Source organism: Trachemys scripta, chromosome 1 (genome assembly GCF_013100865.1).
Source record: "Trachemys scripta elegans isolate TJP31775 chromosome 1, CAS_Tse_1.0, whole genome shotgun sequence".
In the NCBI taxonomy this organism is placed as follows: domain Eukaryota; kingdom Metazoa; phylum Chordata; order Testudines; family Emydidae; genus Trachemys; species Trachemys scripta.
The window spans coordinates 196,948,209-196,964,531 of NC_048298.1; the positions used below are offsets into that span (position 1 = coordinate 196,948,209).

At 43.6% G+C, this 16,323-nt stretch overlaps 1 protein-coding gene across 3 annotated transcripts in view; it reads left to right on the forward strand.

Moving 5' to 3' along the window:
* MED14 (mediator complex subunit 14) overlaps positions 1 to 16,323 on the forward strand; it is a 53,555-nt gene that overhangs the window by 24,948 nt on the left and 12,284 nt on the right. For 2 of the 3 annotated variants that reach the window (XM_034754325.1, XM_034754310.1), the window contains exons 17-24: positions 3,956 to 4,116; positions 4,204 to 4,350; positions 4,453 to 4,544; positions 5,515 to 5,667; positions 10,424 to 10,693; positions 13,663 to 13,806; positions 14,453 to 14,564; positions 15,345 to 15,476. In XM_034754325.1, the coding sequence (XP_034610216.1) occupies positions 3,956 to 4,116; positions 4,204 to 4,350; positions 4,453 to 4,544; positions 5,515 to 5,667; positions 10,424 to 10,693; positions 13,663 to 13,806; positions 14,453 to 14,564; positions 15,345 to 15,476 (1,211 nt within the window). The remainder of the gene's footprint in view (positions 1 to 3,955; positions 4,117 to 4,203; positions 4,351 to 4,452; positions 4,545 to 5,514; positions 5,668 to 10,423; positions 10,694 to 13,662; positions 13,807 to 14,452; positions 14,565 to 15,344; positions 15,477 to 16,323) is intronic. The other variant, XM_034754318.1, reaches the window with a different exon arrangement.

A 16,323-nucleotide genomic window follows, 5' to 3' on the forward strand; every position in this document is an offset into this window, starting at 1 on the left:
AGCTCCAGGGCACCCCTGCGGCGGCCCAGAGCTCGTGGTGCGGCCCCGCAATTGCCAACCACCAGAGGTGGCAGAGGGACCCTGTAGCTCCCTGCCGCTGCAGGCTCAAGTCATGGAGGTCTCTGTAAGTCAAGGATTCTGTGACCTCTGTGACAAAATTGTAGCCTTCCTTGTTCCAGCCAAAGATGGCTTTCTAACCTAGCATCTCCTGCTACCGTCCTTGGCAGGAATTGCCATTCTGCTACTAGCCTGTGTCCCAGGTTCCCTGTGTATTTCTTAGCAGTCAGGAGGTTAGAACCTTGGCTTGGAGGTTTCACAGTACCTCTCTCCAGGAACGTGAATTATACTAATGCCTCCAGCCCATAGTTGTTCTTCTTCTTCTTTGAGTGATTGCTCATGTGTATTCCACAATAGGTGTGCGTGCTCACCATGTTCACTGGTGCTGTAAGTCGTCCCCCCCCCCCCCCCCCCCCAAGTATCCGTAGGGGAGCGCCCCAGCAACCCCTGGAGCGTCACCTCTGGCGCGGTATAAGGGGCACTGCGCGCTCTCCCCACCCTTAGTTCCGTCTTGCCGCCAGCAGAGGTGCTTTGGAACTGCTCTGCTCCAGCTTGTCTGCAGCTTTCCTCCAGAACTCTTGTTTGTTCAGTGTAATAGTACTTGTAGTTGAAGTAGTTAGTGTAACTTAGTTTAGTTTAGTGCGCCCAGGCCGGGGCATGCCCCGTGCCCCGGGTTTTAAGTCATGCAACACTTGTAGGTGACCAGTGCCAGTGAGTGATTCGCACATGGACTGTTTGTGCTGTCTGGGCGAAACCCATCTCTGCGATTGCTGCAAAATTTGCAGGTCTTTCAAGCCTTGGACCAAGAGAGAAAGAGACATTCGGCTCCGGGCTATCCTGATGGAGTTGGTGTTGACCCCGACTCTGGCGTGCCGCTCTGAGTTTGCACTGGGCACCGCGGTGTCAGTGCGCAGCGACCCCTCAGTGCTATCTACCAGTCGGCACCGCTCCCCGTCCGCAGGGCACACCAAGGCGGCTAAGAAGAGGCACCTCTCGTGGAAGATAGCCTTCCTGGTGGCGATCCCGTCTGCTAGACGGGTCTCGGAACTCAGGGCCCTGACCTCCAAGCCCCCGTACACTCCGTTCCATAAGGATATGGTCCAGCTCCGCCCACATCCTTCGTTCCTCCCAAAGGTGGTCTCCACCTATCATATGGGTCAGGATATATTCCTGACGGTCCTCTGCCCCAAACCCCATGCGTCCAGTGAGGGGTGCCACCTCCACACGCTGGATGTGAGATGGGGTCTGGCCTTTTACCCTGGAGCGGACTAAGCCGTTCAGGAAGTCTTCACAGCTGTTCATTACCTCGGCCGAACGCATGAGGGGTCTGCTGATCTCCACTCAGCGGCTCTCCAAATGGACCGCCTTGTGCATCTGTACCTGTTATGACCTGGCGGGAATCCCTCCCCCGTCAATTGTGAGGGCACACTCAACTAGGACGAAAGCCTCATCAGGTGCCTTTTTAGCCCATGTCCTATTCCGGACATTTGCAGGGCTGCCACATGGTCTTCAATTCACACATTCACCTCGCATTATGCGATCATCTCCCAGACCAGGAAAGACTCCGGGTTTGGCAGGGCTGTGCTCTGTCCGGAGAGTTTGTGAACTCCTGCCAACCTCCAACAAATATAGCTTGGAATCACCTATTGTGGAATACACATGAGCAATCACTTGAAGAAAAGACAGTTACCTTTTCCGTAACTGGCGTTCTTCGAGATGTGTTGCTCATGTCTATTCCACATCCCGCCCTCCTTCCCCTCTGTCGGAGTTGTCTGGCAAGAAGGAACTGAGGCGCCACTCCAGGGGTGACTAGGGGCACTCCCCTACGGGTACTGCTAGGTGAAAAACTTCTGGCACCAGTGCACGTAGTGAGCACGTACACCTATTGTGGAATAGACATGAGCAACACATCTTGAAGAACACCAGTTACGGAAAAGGTAACTGTTTTTTCTTACCAGCTTCCTTCTGCCAGGTGAAGGCTTTAATATAACAGTATATGGTTCTCTTGAACTGTACTTCCTTTTTCATTTATTTTTGTAGATTTGAACAGTGTGCCCTGTCTTGTATCTTGGGACACCCAAAATTAACATAATTTTACCTTTTTCAATAAGTGAAAGAAAGGGGATGTTCTGTAGAAGCCAGCAATTTTTATTTCCCCACATCTCAAATCACTTGTCCTCAAGCAAAAGCTTGAATGCTTTAACAAGAGTCCCTGGCATTGCGCCCTGAAGATCAATAGACTTGGGCTCTAATGGACCAGTGGAGGGAAACTCATTCCTAACCTGAGGGCTTTTCAGTGAGAATACTAATCAGTAGCCCCAGATCCTAATATCTAGAGACAGCTAGTTCAGGCAACTCCAGGTGACCTCTGTAGTGATCGCTCATGAGGAGAGTTCTCTGATGTAGTCATGGCTTAAGCCATGAACATAGGAATTGCCATGCTGGATCAGACCAGTGGTGGATGTGGTTCAGTGTTCTGCCTCCCACAGTGGCCAATATCAGCTGTTTTGGAGGCAGGTGCAAGGAATCCTGAAGAGAGAAACTGCTAGTAGAGGAAGTTTCTTCCTAAGCCCCTTCATTTATTGGCTAGCTTATACCCTTAAGCAAGAGGATTTATATCTATCCTAAAAAAAACCTCTTGTATAATATTAATGTGACCTTTTCATAGTTCTGTAATGAAAATAAACTAAACTGATAAAGCACCTTTATACTGATATAACTGTCTACCCTAAAGTTGTGCTGCTTTAAATATTGATTTAGTAACTGCTATAGTTAAAGCAGTACACAACTGTGCATACAAACCCTTATATTCCATATTCCATGTTTCAAAGTGATGCATGAAGTCTAAGCAAGTCTGAAAGAAGGTCTGTAGAGGGACTGTGAACTTGTAACAAGTTGAGGGTGTTGGAAAGAAGATGCAAGTTACATCAACTTAGAGTCCCTCTAGGAGAGGGGTTCTCAAACTTTTTGCCAGCATGATGCCATTTTAATGAAGTCTTTTTAGCTTGGGAGCGCAAAGAGCATGGGGGACATCATTTTGAAGAGCAAAATGGTGTCCCCTTCACAGGGTGACCTTGCATACACAATGTGTGTGGGATAATGCCACGTGGAGAACGCCATTTTACTCTAAAATGATTTCCTCTGCACAGTGTGACCTAGTAGTATTGTGCATGTGAGGTCATACTGTGCAGAGGATGCCATTTTGGAGAACAAAATGGCATCCTCCATGCATTGTGACCTCGCACGCACCTAGGGCTGCCAACTTTCTAATTGCACAAAACTGAACACCCTAGCCCTGCCCCTTATCAGGTCCTGCCCCCATCTTGCCCCTTCCTTGAGGTTCCGCCCCCCCCCCACTACATTCCCCCTCCCTCGGTGGCTCGCTCTCCCTCACCCTCACTCACTTTCACTGGGCTGCAGTTGGGGTGTGGGCTATGGGGTGGGACCAGAAATAAGGGGTTCAGGGTGTGTGTGGGGGGCTCAGGGCTGGGGCAAGGGGTTGGGGCGCAGGCTTACCTTGGGCAGCTCCCAGTCAGCGGTGCAGCAGGGCTAAGGCAGGCTCCCTGCCTGTCCTGGCTCCACACTGCACTCCGGAAGCAGCCAGCAGGTCCAGCTCCTAAGCGGGGGGAGAGTGGGGGGTCCAGGAGGCTCTGCGTGCTGCTCTCGCCCACAGGCACTGCCCCTGCAGCTACCATTGGCCGCAGTTCCTGGCTAATGGGAGTGCAGAGCCGGTGCTCGAGGCTTCATTTCTCCAGTCCCAGCTCTCTTCCATTCATTGTTTTGCAGAACATCTTTTCTTTCAAGTAAAGAAAGTTATTTAAATGTCTTTCTGGAAAATATTTTAACATGTATTATGCACTTGTGGAACTGTAATGTGCACTCTTTTCTTCATGGACAGAATTCCTCCATGTAAAGGTACAAGTGAGGAAACCCAGAAGGCTCTGGACCGGTCTCTCCTTGATTGCACTTTCCGATTGCAAGGTAGAAATAACCGCACATGGGTGGCTGAGCTGATATTTGCGAACTGTCCACTTAACAGCACATCTTCCAGGGAGCAAGGTTAGTTTTGCAGAAATATTTTGCAGATTTAACTCCTTTCTCTTTACCATATTCTCTGTCAAATATTAATGATTATTGACATTGCAGGACCAACACGTCATGTCTACCTGACTTACGAAAACCAATTATCTGAACCAGTTGGCGGTCGAAAAGTTGTTGAGATGTTCCTCAATGATTGGAACAGTATTGCTCGATTATATGAATGTGTGTTGGAGTTTGCACGATCTTTGCCAGGTACAAAAATATTCTCCTGTCCTTTCTTTTACACTTTTGGTGCGTCTTATGTAAATATGTAAGCTTGCTCACTCTACCTTTTTATTTTTTCCTCTTCAAAAGAAATACCCAACCACCTAAATGTTTTCTCAGAGGTTCGTGTCTACAACTACCGCAAGCTTATCCTTTGTTATGGAACTACCAAGGGAAGCTCAGTAAGTAACTCTCTTAATACACTTCTAAAGCTACTTTTGAAAACAGAAACTATGCAAGTTCAGAGCTTTTGGAATTTAAGCAAAAAGCCCTCCACCTTATTAAAATAACAGTAAAAAATTCATATTAACAAAAGCAAGGAAGCTATAAATAATAGATGTTAGACCATCATTAACTTGCTGGATGCTTAGAGATATTTGCATAATTGGTATGTTGTTAAATGCCAGGAGAATAGTTATGGATGGAATGCAGTCTTTTAAAAAAAAAAAAAAAGGGCTGACAAAACTGCTGAAATTTAACATTTTTTCCACTTTTAATCTAAAAAGGAGTCTCATGAAACATTTCCCCATTTTACTGTGGATTGTTTCAATGCCACAATGAACTATCATGGCTCTCTTTAACCTGGGTTTTTTAGGAGCATTTTTTGTACATGTAGAACATGTTTTGTAATGGTTAGTTACTTTCCGTAAATGGCATGAATAGCGCACTGGATTTTGCATGACATTGGCACTACACATTGGCCTGACCATCATAGCGTCTCAGTGTGTTGTAGTTGAGATGCATCCAGCCTCACCAATACGTCTGTTTTGTAGATATTGAAGTAATCAAGGACTCAAGTCCAGTTCCCTTATCTCATCCCTTTTTGGTCAAATGAGGCTTCTGGTTTCTGAGTAACATATTATAGAAAGAAATTAGGCTATTTCCTTAGTTTCCTTTCCCCACCTCTTTTGCTATCTATCCTCATGGGGATTTCCTAGATAAATTTCTTAACAACAACAACAAAAAGCAGCCCTCCTTCCCTCCCCCCCACTTCTGTAGAAAGTTAGCATAGCTTTCTACATGGCATTTTAGCTTCAGTTACTTTCATATTTATGTATGTTTAATTTTCAGTTTCTGGTTCACAACTTGCAATCTGATCTGGTTGTTTTATTCAGTTTCTAAAACTTCTTGTGTTCTTACTTGGTGTTATAGATCAGTATTCAGTGGAATTCCATACATCAAAAATTCCACATTTCATTGGGAACTGTTGGCCCAAATTCAGGTTGCAGTAACTGTCACAATACCATCCTACACCAACTCCAGGAGATGTTCAATAAAACACCAAATGTGGTCCAGTTATTACAGGTAACTATTTTATTTCTCTTCATGAAAAGATAATTAAGGCCCAGATTCTGATGGTTGAGGTTTTTTTTTTTTTCCTTCAAGGGTATCAGAATCTGGCCCTTAATAAATTACTGATGATTCTTTTTGATTTGAGGAAGAGCAGGTAATGGTTGGGGCTCATTGTCCTCCATGACTTGATTTTAATTCTGAGGCCGTGTCTACACTGTAAACTTGGTCAATGCAAGTTACACCGGCATGAAGCCATCGCAGTTAGCATATCGCTTGTGCATGTGCATTCTTGGCTCCTTGCATCCATGCTGTGCATACTCACTAAGAGTGCTTGTGTCGATGCACAGTGTGGTGCACCATGGGTAGGTATCCGAGTGTGCAACCTGCCACCATCCAGCACACACTCTTTTGGGTAGTTTTGGCAATGCCTGGTGGAGCAGAAACGAGTTATGCAGGGTGATTGGGAGCAAGAGGTCAACTTCCCAGTGTGCATCTGTTTCTATCCCATAATGTCATTTATAGCCCATAATTTTCACATATTTAAAAAAAAATCCTATGAATCCATGCAGTGCTCCTCGCTGTCTGCCTTCTCTGACAGAAGCACGGAGCTTGTACATCTCTGCACTATTGCCATAAGTGTTGCAAGCCCGGGACACTCAATCTGGTCGTTGTGGAGTCACAAGAAGAACTGAATCAGTGGGGAATGTGACAATTTCTTTGACAGATTGCTGTGGGATATAGTGAGAACCAACTTAGCGTTGGTGGTGCTGTTCATGGTGCAGCTGCAAATGGCAGAGTGCTGCTTTTGGGCCCGAGAAATGAGTGTTGACTGGTGGGATCATACTGTAATACAGGTTTGGGATGACTAGCAGCGGCTGCAGAACTTTCAGATGTGCAAGGCCACATTCCTGGCTCTGTGTTCCGAGCTCATCCACCCCTCCAGTGCAGAGACACCAAAATGAGAGTGGCACGGACAGTGGAGAAGGGAGTGGTGATGGCATTGTGGTAATGTGCAATGCCAGATTGCTACTGGTCAGTGGGAAATCATTTTGAAGTTGGAAAACCTGCTGTGGGGGCTGTTGTCATGCAAGTGTGCAGGACTATTAATAGTCTCCTGCTGTGCAGGACGGTGACTCTCTGCAATCTATCAGAGGGGTAGCCGTGTTAGTCTGAATCTGTAAAAAGCAACAGAGGGTCCTGTGGCACCTTTGAGACTAACAGAAGTACTGGGAGCATAAGCTTTCGTGGGTAAGAACCTCACTTCTTCAGATGCAAGTAATGGAAATCTCCAGAGGCAGGTATATATCAGTGTGGAGATAACGAGATTAGTTCAATCAGGGAGGGTGAGGTGCTCTGCTAGCAGTTGAGGTGTGAACACCAAGGGAGGAGAAACTGTTTCTGTAGTTGGATAGCCATTCACAGTCTTTGTTTAATTCTGATCTGATGGTGTCAAATTTGAGCACCTCACCCTCCCTGATTGAACTAACCTCGTTATCTCCACACTGATATATACCTGCCTCTGGAGATTTCCATTACTTGCATCTGAAGAAGTGAGGTTCTTACCCACGAAAGCTTATGCTCCCAGTACTTCTGTTAGTCTCAAAGGTGCCACAGGACCCTCTGTTGCTCTCTGCAATCTGCAGAACATAATGAATGGATTTGCAGCAGTGGAGTTCCTGAACTATGGTGGAGCAATAGACATCACACACATCCCTATTTTGGCATCGGACCACCTTGCCACAGAGTACGTCAACAGAAGGGGCTATTTTTTTTTATGGTTATGCAAGCACTGCTGCGTCACTGGAGACACTTCACCAACATCAATGTTGGCTGGTCAGGGAAGGTGCATGACGCTTCCATTTTTAAGAACACAAGGCCGTTCCGAAAGCTGCAAGCAGGCATTTTCTTTCTCAATGGGTGGTTTACTGTTGATGATAAAATGCCAATAGTGATCCTGGGAGGCCCAGTTTACCCCTTGCTCCCGTGGCTCATGAAGCCGTACGTTCCCCCTGGACAGCACAGGGAAAGATTCAGCTCTGGCTCAGCTGATGCAGAATGATAGTTGAATGCACTTTTGGTAGATTGAAGGGTCGGATGCTGGTGGTGTTTCTTCACAACATTGGATCTCAGTGAGAAAAGCATCCTATTGGTTATAGCTGCCTGCTGTGTCCTGTGTAATAACTGCGAAGCAAAAGGGGAATGTTTCTGCCGGGGTTGCAGGTAGAGGTGGAGTGGCTGTCTGCTGAGTTTGAACAGCCAGACACAAGGGCTGTTAGAGCTAAGGCAGAGCTATACTGCTCAGAGAGGGTTTTAAAGTGAACTTTAACAGTGAGCCACAGTAATGTATTGTGGTATACTGTGGTCTACCTGGCCTGCTGTTTTGGGGCTTGTTAGGAATTGTGTGATGTGTGGTGCACATCTATGAATATAACACTGTCAATGCACCTATTAATTTTGCAGTGCTAGTACAGTTATGATTATTACACTGTCACTGATCCTATGACTTGTCACACTGTACAATAACAAATAAGTGGGTGATTTCATAACTGCTAGGCACTCTGCAACATACGTTGGGAACTAATAATAAAGTTGAATTATTTTCCAAATAGTTTTATTCAGTAAGAAAACTAGTGCAAAAATATTCTGTGCAATTTAAAAGTAAATACATTAAGAACTTAATAATGGAATAAAACTTAACAAAGGGAAAGAACATGCATGTCCATTTTGTCTATGCATATGGCAGCTGTGGATCTCATAGATTACTTAACTTGTGGTTGTCCTTAATGTCACTTGGGATGGAGTGATTAGAGGTAGGGATGCAGCCCCTGATGCCACATGAGAATGTTGAGGGGGGTATAGGGAGGTGCTGTAATGGAGTTCTTTATGTACTGCAAAAGGAAGTGAGCCTGTGATTGTTGAACCTGTAGGTCCACAAGAATCTGCAGCATCTGTGTTTGCTACTGGAGAAGCCCCACTATGTCCTGGTGCATCTCCCTCTTCTTTTCCTGCTGGGAGTCCTGGGTCTTTTGCCTGTCCACTCTTTCCTTTTACAGGCTGTTTGTTCATGGTCTGATGTAACACTGGCTTGCAGGATCTCACTGAACATGTCATCCAAAGTCATCCTCTTTCTCCTCCTTATCTGGCTTAGGTGTTCCACGAGTCTAAAGGGTGAACCCCCCCTCAAGGCCAGAATGGCAGCAGCTGTAGTTAAAACACGCAGCGGTACCATTGTCAGGATAGTCACAACGGAAAGTGAAAGTTAAGATTCAGAATAAGGAGGGAATTGCTTGGTTGCATGAAATTGAATATAGGGCAAAGGCACCATTTTCCACAGGCGGCAGTAATTTTGACTGATATCTGACTCCTGAGGGAAACAAGCACAGCTGCTGCTGGTGTCTGAAGTCACTGGGGCCTGTATGTGCTAGCCTGTGTACTGCAACGGTGCTTGCTGAAGTTATTGCAGAATGGGGTGAGAGAATGCCTTACAGTGGAGAAAGAAATAAAGCTGCCATCCCTAGAAACCTTTGGGAGAGGATTGCAGGAGTACCTCCATGAAAGTTTTTCATCAGGATCACTCGGGAAGATTCAAGGAACATCCCTGTATACATAAACAAACTGCTCTACATGGCCCCTTTGCCTAACTCCACAGGGGAGTGAAAAGCAGATAGCACTATCTTCTATAATTGTGCTGCTACCTCTTCTACTGTGAGTAAATTAATGAAAAGTTGACAGCTGTGTCCTGCTGAGTTGGGATTGCCAAGACCATAATGGGAGATATATTTACAGACTTACCCAAGTATCCTTTCCCTACATTGAGCTCACCCATGCTTGATTGCTGGGACTGACTGGAGTGTGGTGAAGTCTCAAACAGGTCTTGGCTCATGGCATAACTGACCCTCCCACCCCTCAGTTTCATGACCTGCTTCTTCTTCGTCCTTCCTGTTCACAGCAGGGGTCTGTGTCTCGGGCTCTTCAGAGGTATCCATGGTGGAGTGTGGGGTGGTGATGGAATATCTGCCAAGTATGGCTTTGTAAAAGCATCAGGTCTGTGGCTCAGCACTGGATCGACTGTTGGCCTTCCTGGCCTTCTGATATGCCTGACGCAGTTCCTTCATTTTCATGCGGCCCTGGTGCTGGTCCTTGTTTCCCCCTTTTCCTGCATCCCCCATACAATCTGCTTGTAGATGTCCATGTTTTTGCTGCTGGTCTGTAGCTGTGCCTGCACAGTCTCTTCTCCCCACAAGCCTAGGAAATGCAATATCTCCTGTCGACTCCAAGCTGGAGCGTGGCTGGAATGTGTAGCTGGCATGGTGATCTAGGCAGTTACACAGAACTGGAGAGCTGCCAAGATGGACAATCAGGCAACGGCATTTCAAAAATTCTCAGGGCTTTAAGGGAGGGGCCTCTGTGCCCCCTGGGCAGTGGAGTTCACAACAGTGACCAGAGTGGTCAGTGTCAGGAATTGTGGGACAGCTGCTGGAGGTCTGTTAAGGTCAACATAAATAACACAGTATCTACATTCTCACTGTGTTGATCTCAGTACATTGACTGTGACTTGGGGAGGTGGTATTACTGTGTTGCTGTAACAGGGCAGTTATGTCAGTGGGAGACAAATTTAAGTTAGACACATGCACAGCTTGGTCAATGCCAGGTGGCTTACCTTGACCTAACTTTGTAGTGTAGACTAGGCCTGGTTCCCTTAAAGATAGACTCTGTTTGTGATTGATTGTGGAAGCTAATTGATGTCTCAACATCTGTTCTCTTGCAGGTATTGTTTGATACTCAGGCTCCATTAGTTGCCATCAACAAACTTCCAACTGTGCCAATGCTGGGTCTGACTCAACGCATCAACATTGCTTATCAGTGTTTCTCAATCCTGCCACAGTCACCCACGCACATCAGGCTGGCTTTTAGGAATATGTACTGCATTGACATCTACTGCCGGAGCCGTGGGGTGGTGGCAATACGTGATGGAGCATATAGTCTTTTTGACAATAGTAAAATAGTTGAAGGTTTTTACCCTGCACCAGGACTAAAGGTAATTGATCTTGTGTTTTCTGGCATCTTATGGAATCATCACTCATGGTTCCATTGTGCAGGTTGAGATGAGCTTTTCATTTAAAGCCAATTTTATGTATGAAGAATACACTGCATCTCCTCAAAATTACAGCACTTACTCTTTTTGAGGACAGAATTTTCTGGTTTACAAGTAAACTGTTTAATTAGTATAAATGTATTTTAACTCAAAATGTGGCCAACAAGAAATTTAGCTTTCAATGTGAGACGTGGTTTTTTTTTTTTTTTTCCTGAATGATTTTAGTAATGAAATAATGCAGACACTTCAGGCTCCTTTCATAGTTAAACCGCACTGAAATCTTGTGCCAAAGCTACATTTAAAGACTTTTTTAGGATTAATGGTAATTTTTCCCCATTCTTCATAATTGAACACTTCTTCAGCAGGGGTTGATGGATAATTTTCTATTTCAGAAAAGCCTATGTAGAACTGCCCTCTTTGAAAAGGCTGTAGTCTCCCATTGTTCTCAGTAGGACTGAAGCCAGGGGCTGCTCTTAAAGATGATGGCTGACTTGGCTGTCACCGGAAACAATAGGAGGCAGTGGCCCTTTTGAAAGAGGGCACCTATGCTTCAGTCCTGCCTAGAAATGGGAATGGCAGCCATTTTTAAAGAGGGCAATTTCTGAATTTTCTGAAAGATTTTTTTTTTATGCACCAGCCTCTATCAGAAACTTTCAGTTATGAAAATTAATGGCAAAGAATTAAAACTAGTGCTAAATATTTTTCTTCAGCATTTACCCTTGCTCCAGATCTACACAGACAGTTGGAGAGGAAATAGGGTTTTATAGTGGGGAAGGGGACAGGAAGGAGGGGGAAGACTGGTGTGCTTGTGTATAGGGGAATGTAGGAGGTGCAGGAGAGAGAGGGGGGAAAACGGGCGTGCAGGAGGGAATGAGGAATTGGGGATGTGTGTAGGGTATACTAGGAGATGCAAGGGGGAATCAGGAGTATAAATTCCCAGTACTTTCTATTGCTCTGGCAATACAAAGCAGCTCAAAATGTAGTTTAACTGGTCAGTATGCTCTGCTCCAGAATAGCATAAAGCAGCGAGAGCAGACAAGTGAATATGGCAATTTAACGTTTTTAATGTTAAGGCTGATGCTTCATATCATTAGAAAGCTCTCATGGTACCATTCTCTTTGGGTTTATTTTTATATTGACCATGTAATTTTTTGGGGGGAGGGGAAAGGGAAATTCTTAGACAAGCTATGTTAAGATGGAGTTATGGTTGAAAGTACATGTCAGTAAATAGTAAAATACACCACAGGGATTTTAAAATAAACCCAAACATGGTAAAGTATTGAATAGTTTGCATAGAGTTAAGGTTGTGTGAGTGCCATGTAGTGACATAAGTGTGGGGTTGAAAAGGGGTTGGGGGGAGAAAAAAATTGGACTGTAAAAATCAGTTTAGTATAATCCAGGACCAATAACACTAAAATACCTTAATCGTATGATTATTGCTTAGTGACACCGTAGGGCAGAGTTTAAGATTTCTGTAGGCTAACAAGTTTGGATTTATTTTTGATCAAATTAAGTAAGGTTCTGTGGCACTCAATGGTATTATAGAGTCTTTCTTTAAAGAAGAGAAGAATCTCTTGAAATGACACTGGCTGATTTGATCATAATTCCTCCAAGTAAGTTGTATCTTCCAGAAGTGTGGTGGGGTTTTTTTGTTGCTGTTTTTTGTTTTTGTTTTTGTTTTTTTTAAAGAAACTTTCAGTGACTAGCTGTGCTCTTACCCTTTTTTTATACACCTCTATCTCGATATAACGCTGTCCTCAGGAGCCAAAAAATCTTACCGCATTATAGGTGAAACCGCGTTATATCAAACTTGCTTTAATCCACCGGAGTGCGCAGCCCCACTCCCCCGGAGCACTGCTTTACTGCGTTATATCCAAATTCGTGTTATATCGGGTTGCGTTATATCTGGGTAGAGGTGTACCTGTTTTTTATAAGCCATAGATTCTGGGAATTAGTGCTGTGCATAAATGTCCTTTAATTGCACTAGAAACCTCTCTTCAGCTAAATATTTGATATCCTTACTAGTCAAATTCGTTGTCTTTCCTGTGCCCATTGACTAAAAAACAAAAATTTCAAAGCCTTCTAGGAAATTGGCTGTTGGTCAGGGGACACTGGGAAAGCAGATGCCTTTCCAGTTTACTTGACTTTCTTCTTGAGGATACCTTCTAAGTAAAGGGTTCATTTCTATTTGAGGAGGTGAAAAAGGGAATTGTTGTAAAGATGATTTTTACACTTGCAAACTTATAAGTACAACTACATCTCAACTGACAGTCCTATCTAAATACAGAATCTTTATAAAATTATTTTTCAGTGACTAGTATTTGATATTCCTATACATTTACTTCAAATTATTATGTCCTTATTTTATTTCTTGGTTAATGGTTACCTTCAAGTTTTAAACCTTTTGAGAGCTATATGGCTTCACAAATGTTATAGATCTTCCTGAGTTTGATTTAACCAACATTGAGTCAGCTTTTTGTATTTGAGAGCCAGAGACTTAGATTTCCATCTTTTGATAATAATTTGGCACAAGCCAGTAGAACTTAACAGGAAGGGGGTTGTTTTGCCAAAACTTTTATGTGAATAAACTTGTACTAATCTAGAAAACTAGAGTTGCTTAAAACATTTACTACCTTTTTAATAGGAGATTGGTATGAAAGGCTACTGAATTTTGCAGGTGAACTTGCCAGAGTGGCAAACAGCAACAGTTTCTTAGTAACCAAATTGGTCTTTGACTTCCTGATCTTGTGAATTGTACTTCAAGTAATGGAATTTATATTTTAATCTAGGGATAACAGAATAAGTTATAAATAGCACACATACACTACTGCTATTGATACTTAGATCAATTATAAGTATAGAATTGCTATTAGAGGCGTGTAATAAATTATAATAATCAAATATATCCACAGACATTCCTGAACATGTTTGTTGACAGCAATCAGGATGCACGAAGACGATCTGTAAATGAGGATGATAATCCACCTTCTCCTATTGGGGGGGACATGATGGATTCATTGATATCACAACTTCAACCCCAACAATCACAGCAACAGGTAAAATGTAGGCAAAATAATAAAACCACAAGTTACACTGTATCTCTATTGTTCTCTGCAATTATATCTACCTTTTTAGAAAAATGTATGTGTTGTGTCTTCCTCGAGAGGGGTGGCAATAGCAGATGAGAGGTGAGTATAAACTATACTGCTTTGGAATAGTCGTTGGAAGATTTATTCATGTTTTAAAATGTATGTTTATGTTGAGATAGCATCATAGATAGCACATAGCATGTTGACTGCCATTCAGGAGAACCGTTCAACATGTCTTATTTAAAACAGAAAAGGAGCATGTGATCGAGGGAAGACTGTGGTCCTAAAATACAAGATTTTTTTTGGTAACCTGAGGGCCTGTATTGGATTTTTGGTCTTTGGAGGGTGGAAGTGAAGAAGAGGGTTAGATGTGTAAAGGTAGTGTTTATGTGGTTTGAAGGAAGGGCGTGAAGACTTCTTCAAAAACTGTGGAACAAAGCAGCAAGCCCTGAATAAGGAGGTGTGAAGACTTGGATGCTATGGTGTTAAGTTGCTTAGACAGATCTGATATCAAACTACCATCAGTTTTTTGCTGAATCTATTAACATTAGTACTTAGTAGATTCAGCGTGAAATCACTGAAGACTTCCATTTTACTGTGTTGACACTTTCAGCCATTTGCAAAACAGGCAGGAGCATCAGGAGCTTACCCTCTTACTTCACCACCCACATCCTATCACAACACAGTGACCCCATCTCCTTCCATGATGCATACACAGTCTCCAGGTAAGATGGCTCTCAATTCTGTGTTGGCAATAGATGTTATGGAATGTACACTTTTTTATATTCTAAAGAATAGTGTGATTTACGGCATACTTCTCTCATAAAGTGACCTTCTGTTACTTATGAGGCATGCGCAGAGTGGTTGGTCTTAGCTATGCTGCATGTGAGCTCTGCATGAACGTCAGCCATGGTTCCGTAATTGGCATTTACTGTGCTTGCATAACATGTAATTATTTTTGCAGGCTCCTAAATTGGTCAAATCAAACATCTTCACTTAGAGGTCCTTTTCTGAAAAGGCTATTTCCGCTTTCTACTCCCAGACGTTTACACTTGGATGGCGACCAAAACTAAGTGTAAACTTCAAAAAGTTATGAGCACCTGAGAACAGAGCTTAAATTGGAAATAGTTATGCAATCTCAACTGTAGTTATGTTGATGCGCCTGCTGTAACAAGGAAAAACATTATACCTATTACCTAAGAATATCATGTATTGTACATGTAGAATGTACCATAGAATTTCTAGTTCACATTTGCCTTTTGAAGAAGGACTGGTTACTGTATAAATTAGTATCCTGTCTGCTCAGTAAGAGTTCATGGTTGCTGGTTCATGTCCAAGATGCAGCTTCTGGGGGTAAAGGTAACTCCAACAAGTCTAGTATGACATGTCTCTAAAAAAGAGAGACCACTTTTTTCTGATTTTCTTTGCTATTGGTTTACTCAAGCTTTTGAAAGAAAAGTAGGAAACGTAATGAACTGCTGTTTGTCTCTGGATGTCTTTATTAGGAAATCTGCATGCTGCAAGCTCCCCTAGTGGTGCTTTGAGAGCTCCATCACCAGCATCATTTGGTCCAACTCCTTCACCCTCCTCCCTTGGAATAACAATGGGACAAACAGCTAATTTTACCAGCCCACATGGTGAGCTCTTGTACTAGTAATCTCTATATTGACATGAAGAGTAAACTGTTTCTTAAAATTAAGCCCTGTCTGTGCAGACTTAGGGACAAGGTAGGTGAGGTAATATCTTTTATTGGACCAACTTCTGTTGGTGGAAGAGACCAGCTTTTGAGCTACACACACAGCTCTTCTTCAGGTCTGGAGATTTATATTGTTTGGAATAATGAGTGTTCAGCAATTGTCTTGAAATAGAAGTTTGTACGGATGTGGATTTTCTTGGTAATTATAGCCATACAGATGCTTTCAACAACTTTGAGGTGTTGCTAGACTATTGAAAGTTAAGTACAGTAACTCCTCGCTTAACGTTGTAGTGATGGTCTTGAAAAATGCGACTTTAAGCGAAACAATGTTAAGCGAATTCAGTTTCCCAATAAGAATTAATGTAAAGGGGGAGGGAGGTTTTAGGTTCCAGGGAATTTTTTTTCGCCAGACAAAAGACATTATATGCATATACAGCATAAGTTTTGAACAATTTTAAATAAACATTTTAATACTGTACTCAGCAATGATGATTGTGAAGCTTGGTTGAGGTGGTGTAGTCAGAGCGTGAAAGAGGCTGGATCGTCCAGTTGCTCCTCTTGCTGTTCTTTCCAAAGTGCCAGGGGGTGCTCCAACCCCTCTCCCTCAGCATGTTACGTCCTCTCCTCTCCCCCCCCAGCCTCCTGAATGCCGCGAAACCCCTCCCACCTGCAACAATTAGCTGTTTTGGGGCGTTTTGGAGGGTCAGGGGGAAGGCTGTGCATGGAGTCCTCACTCCTCCCCCCTCTCCCCCAGAGCCTCTTGAATGCTGGGAATCAGCTGATTGCTG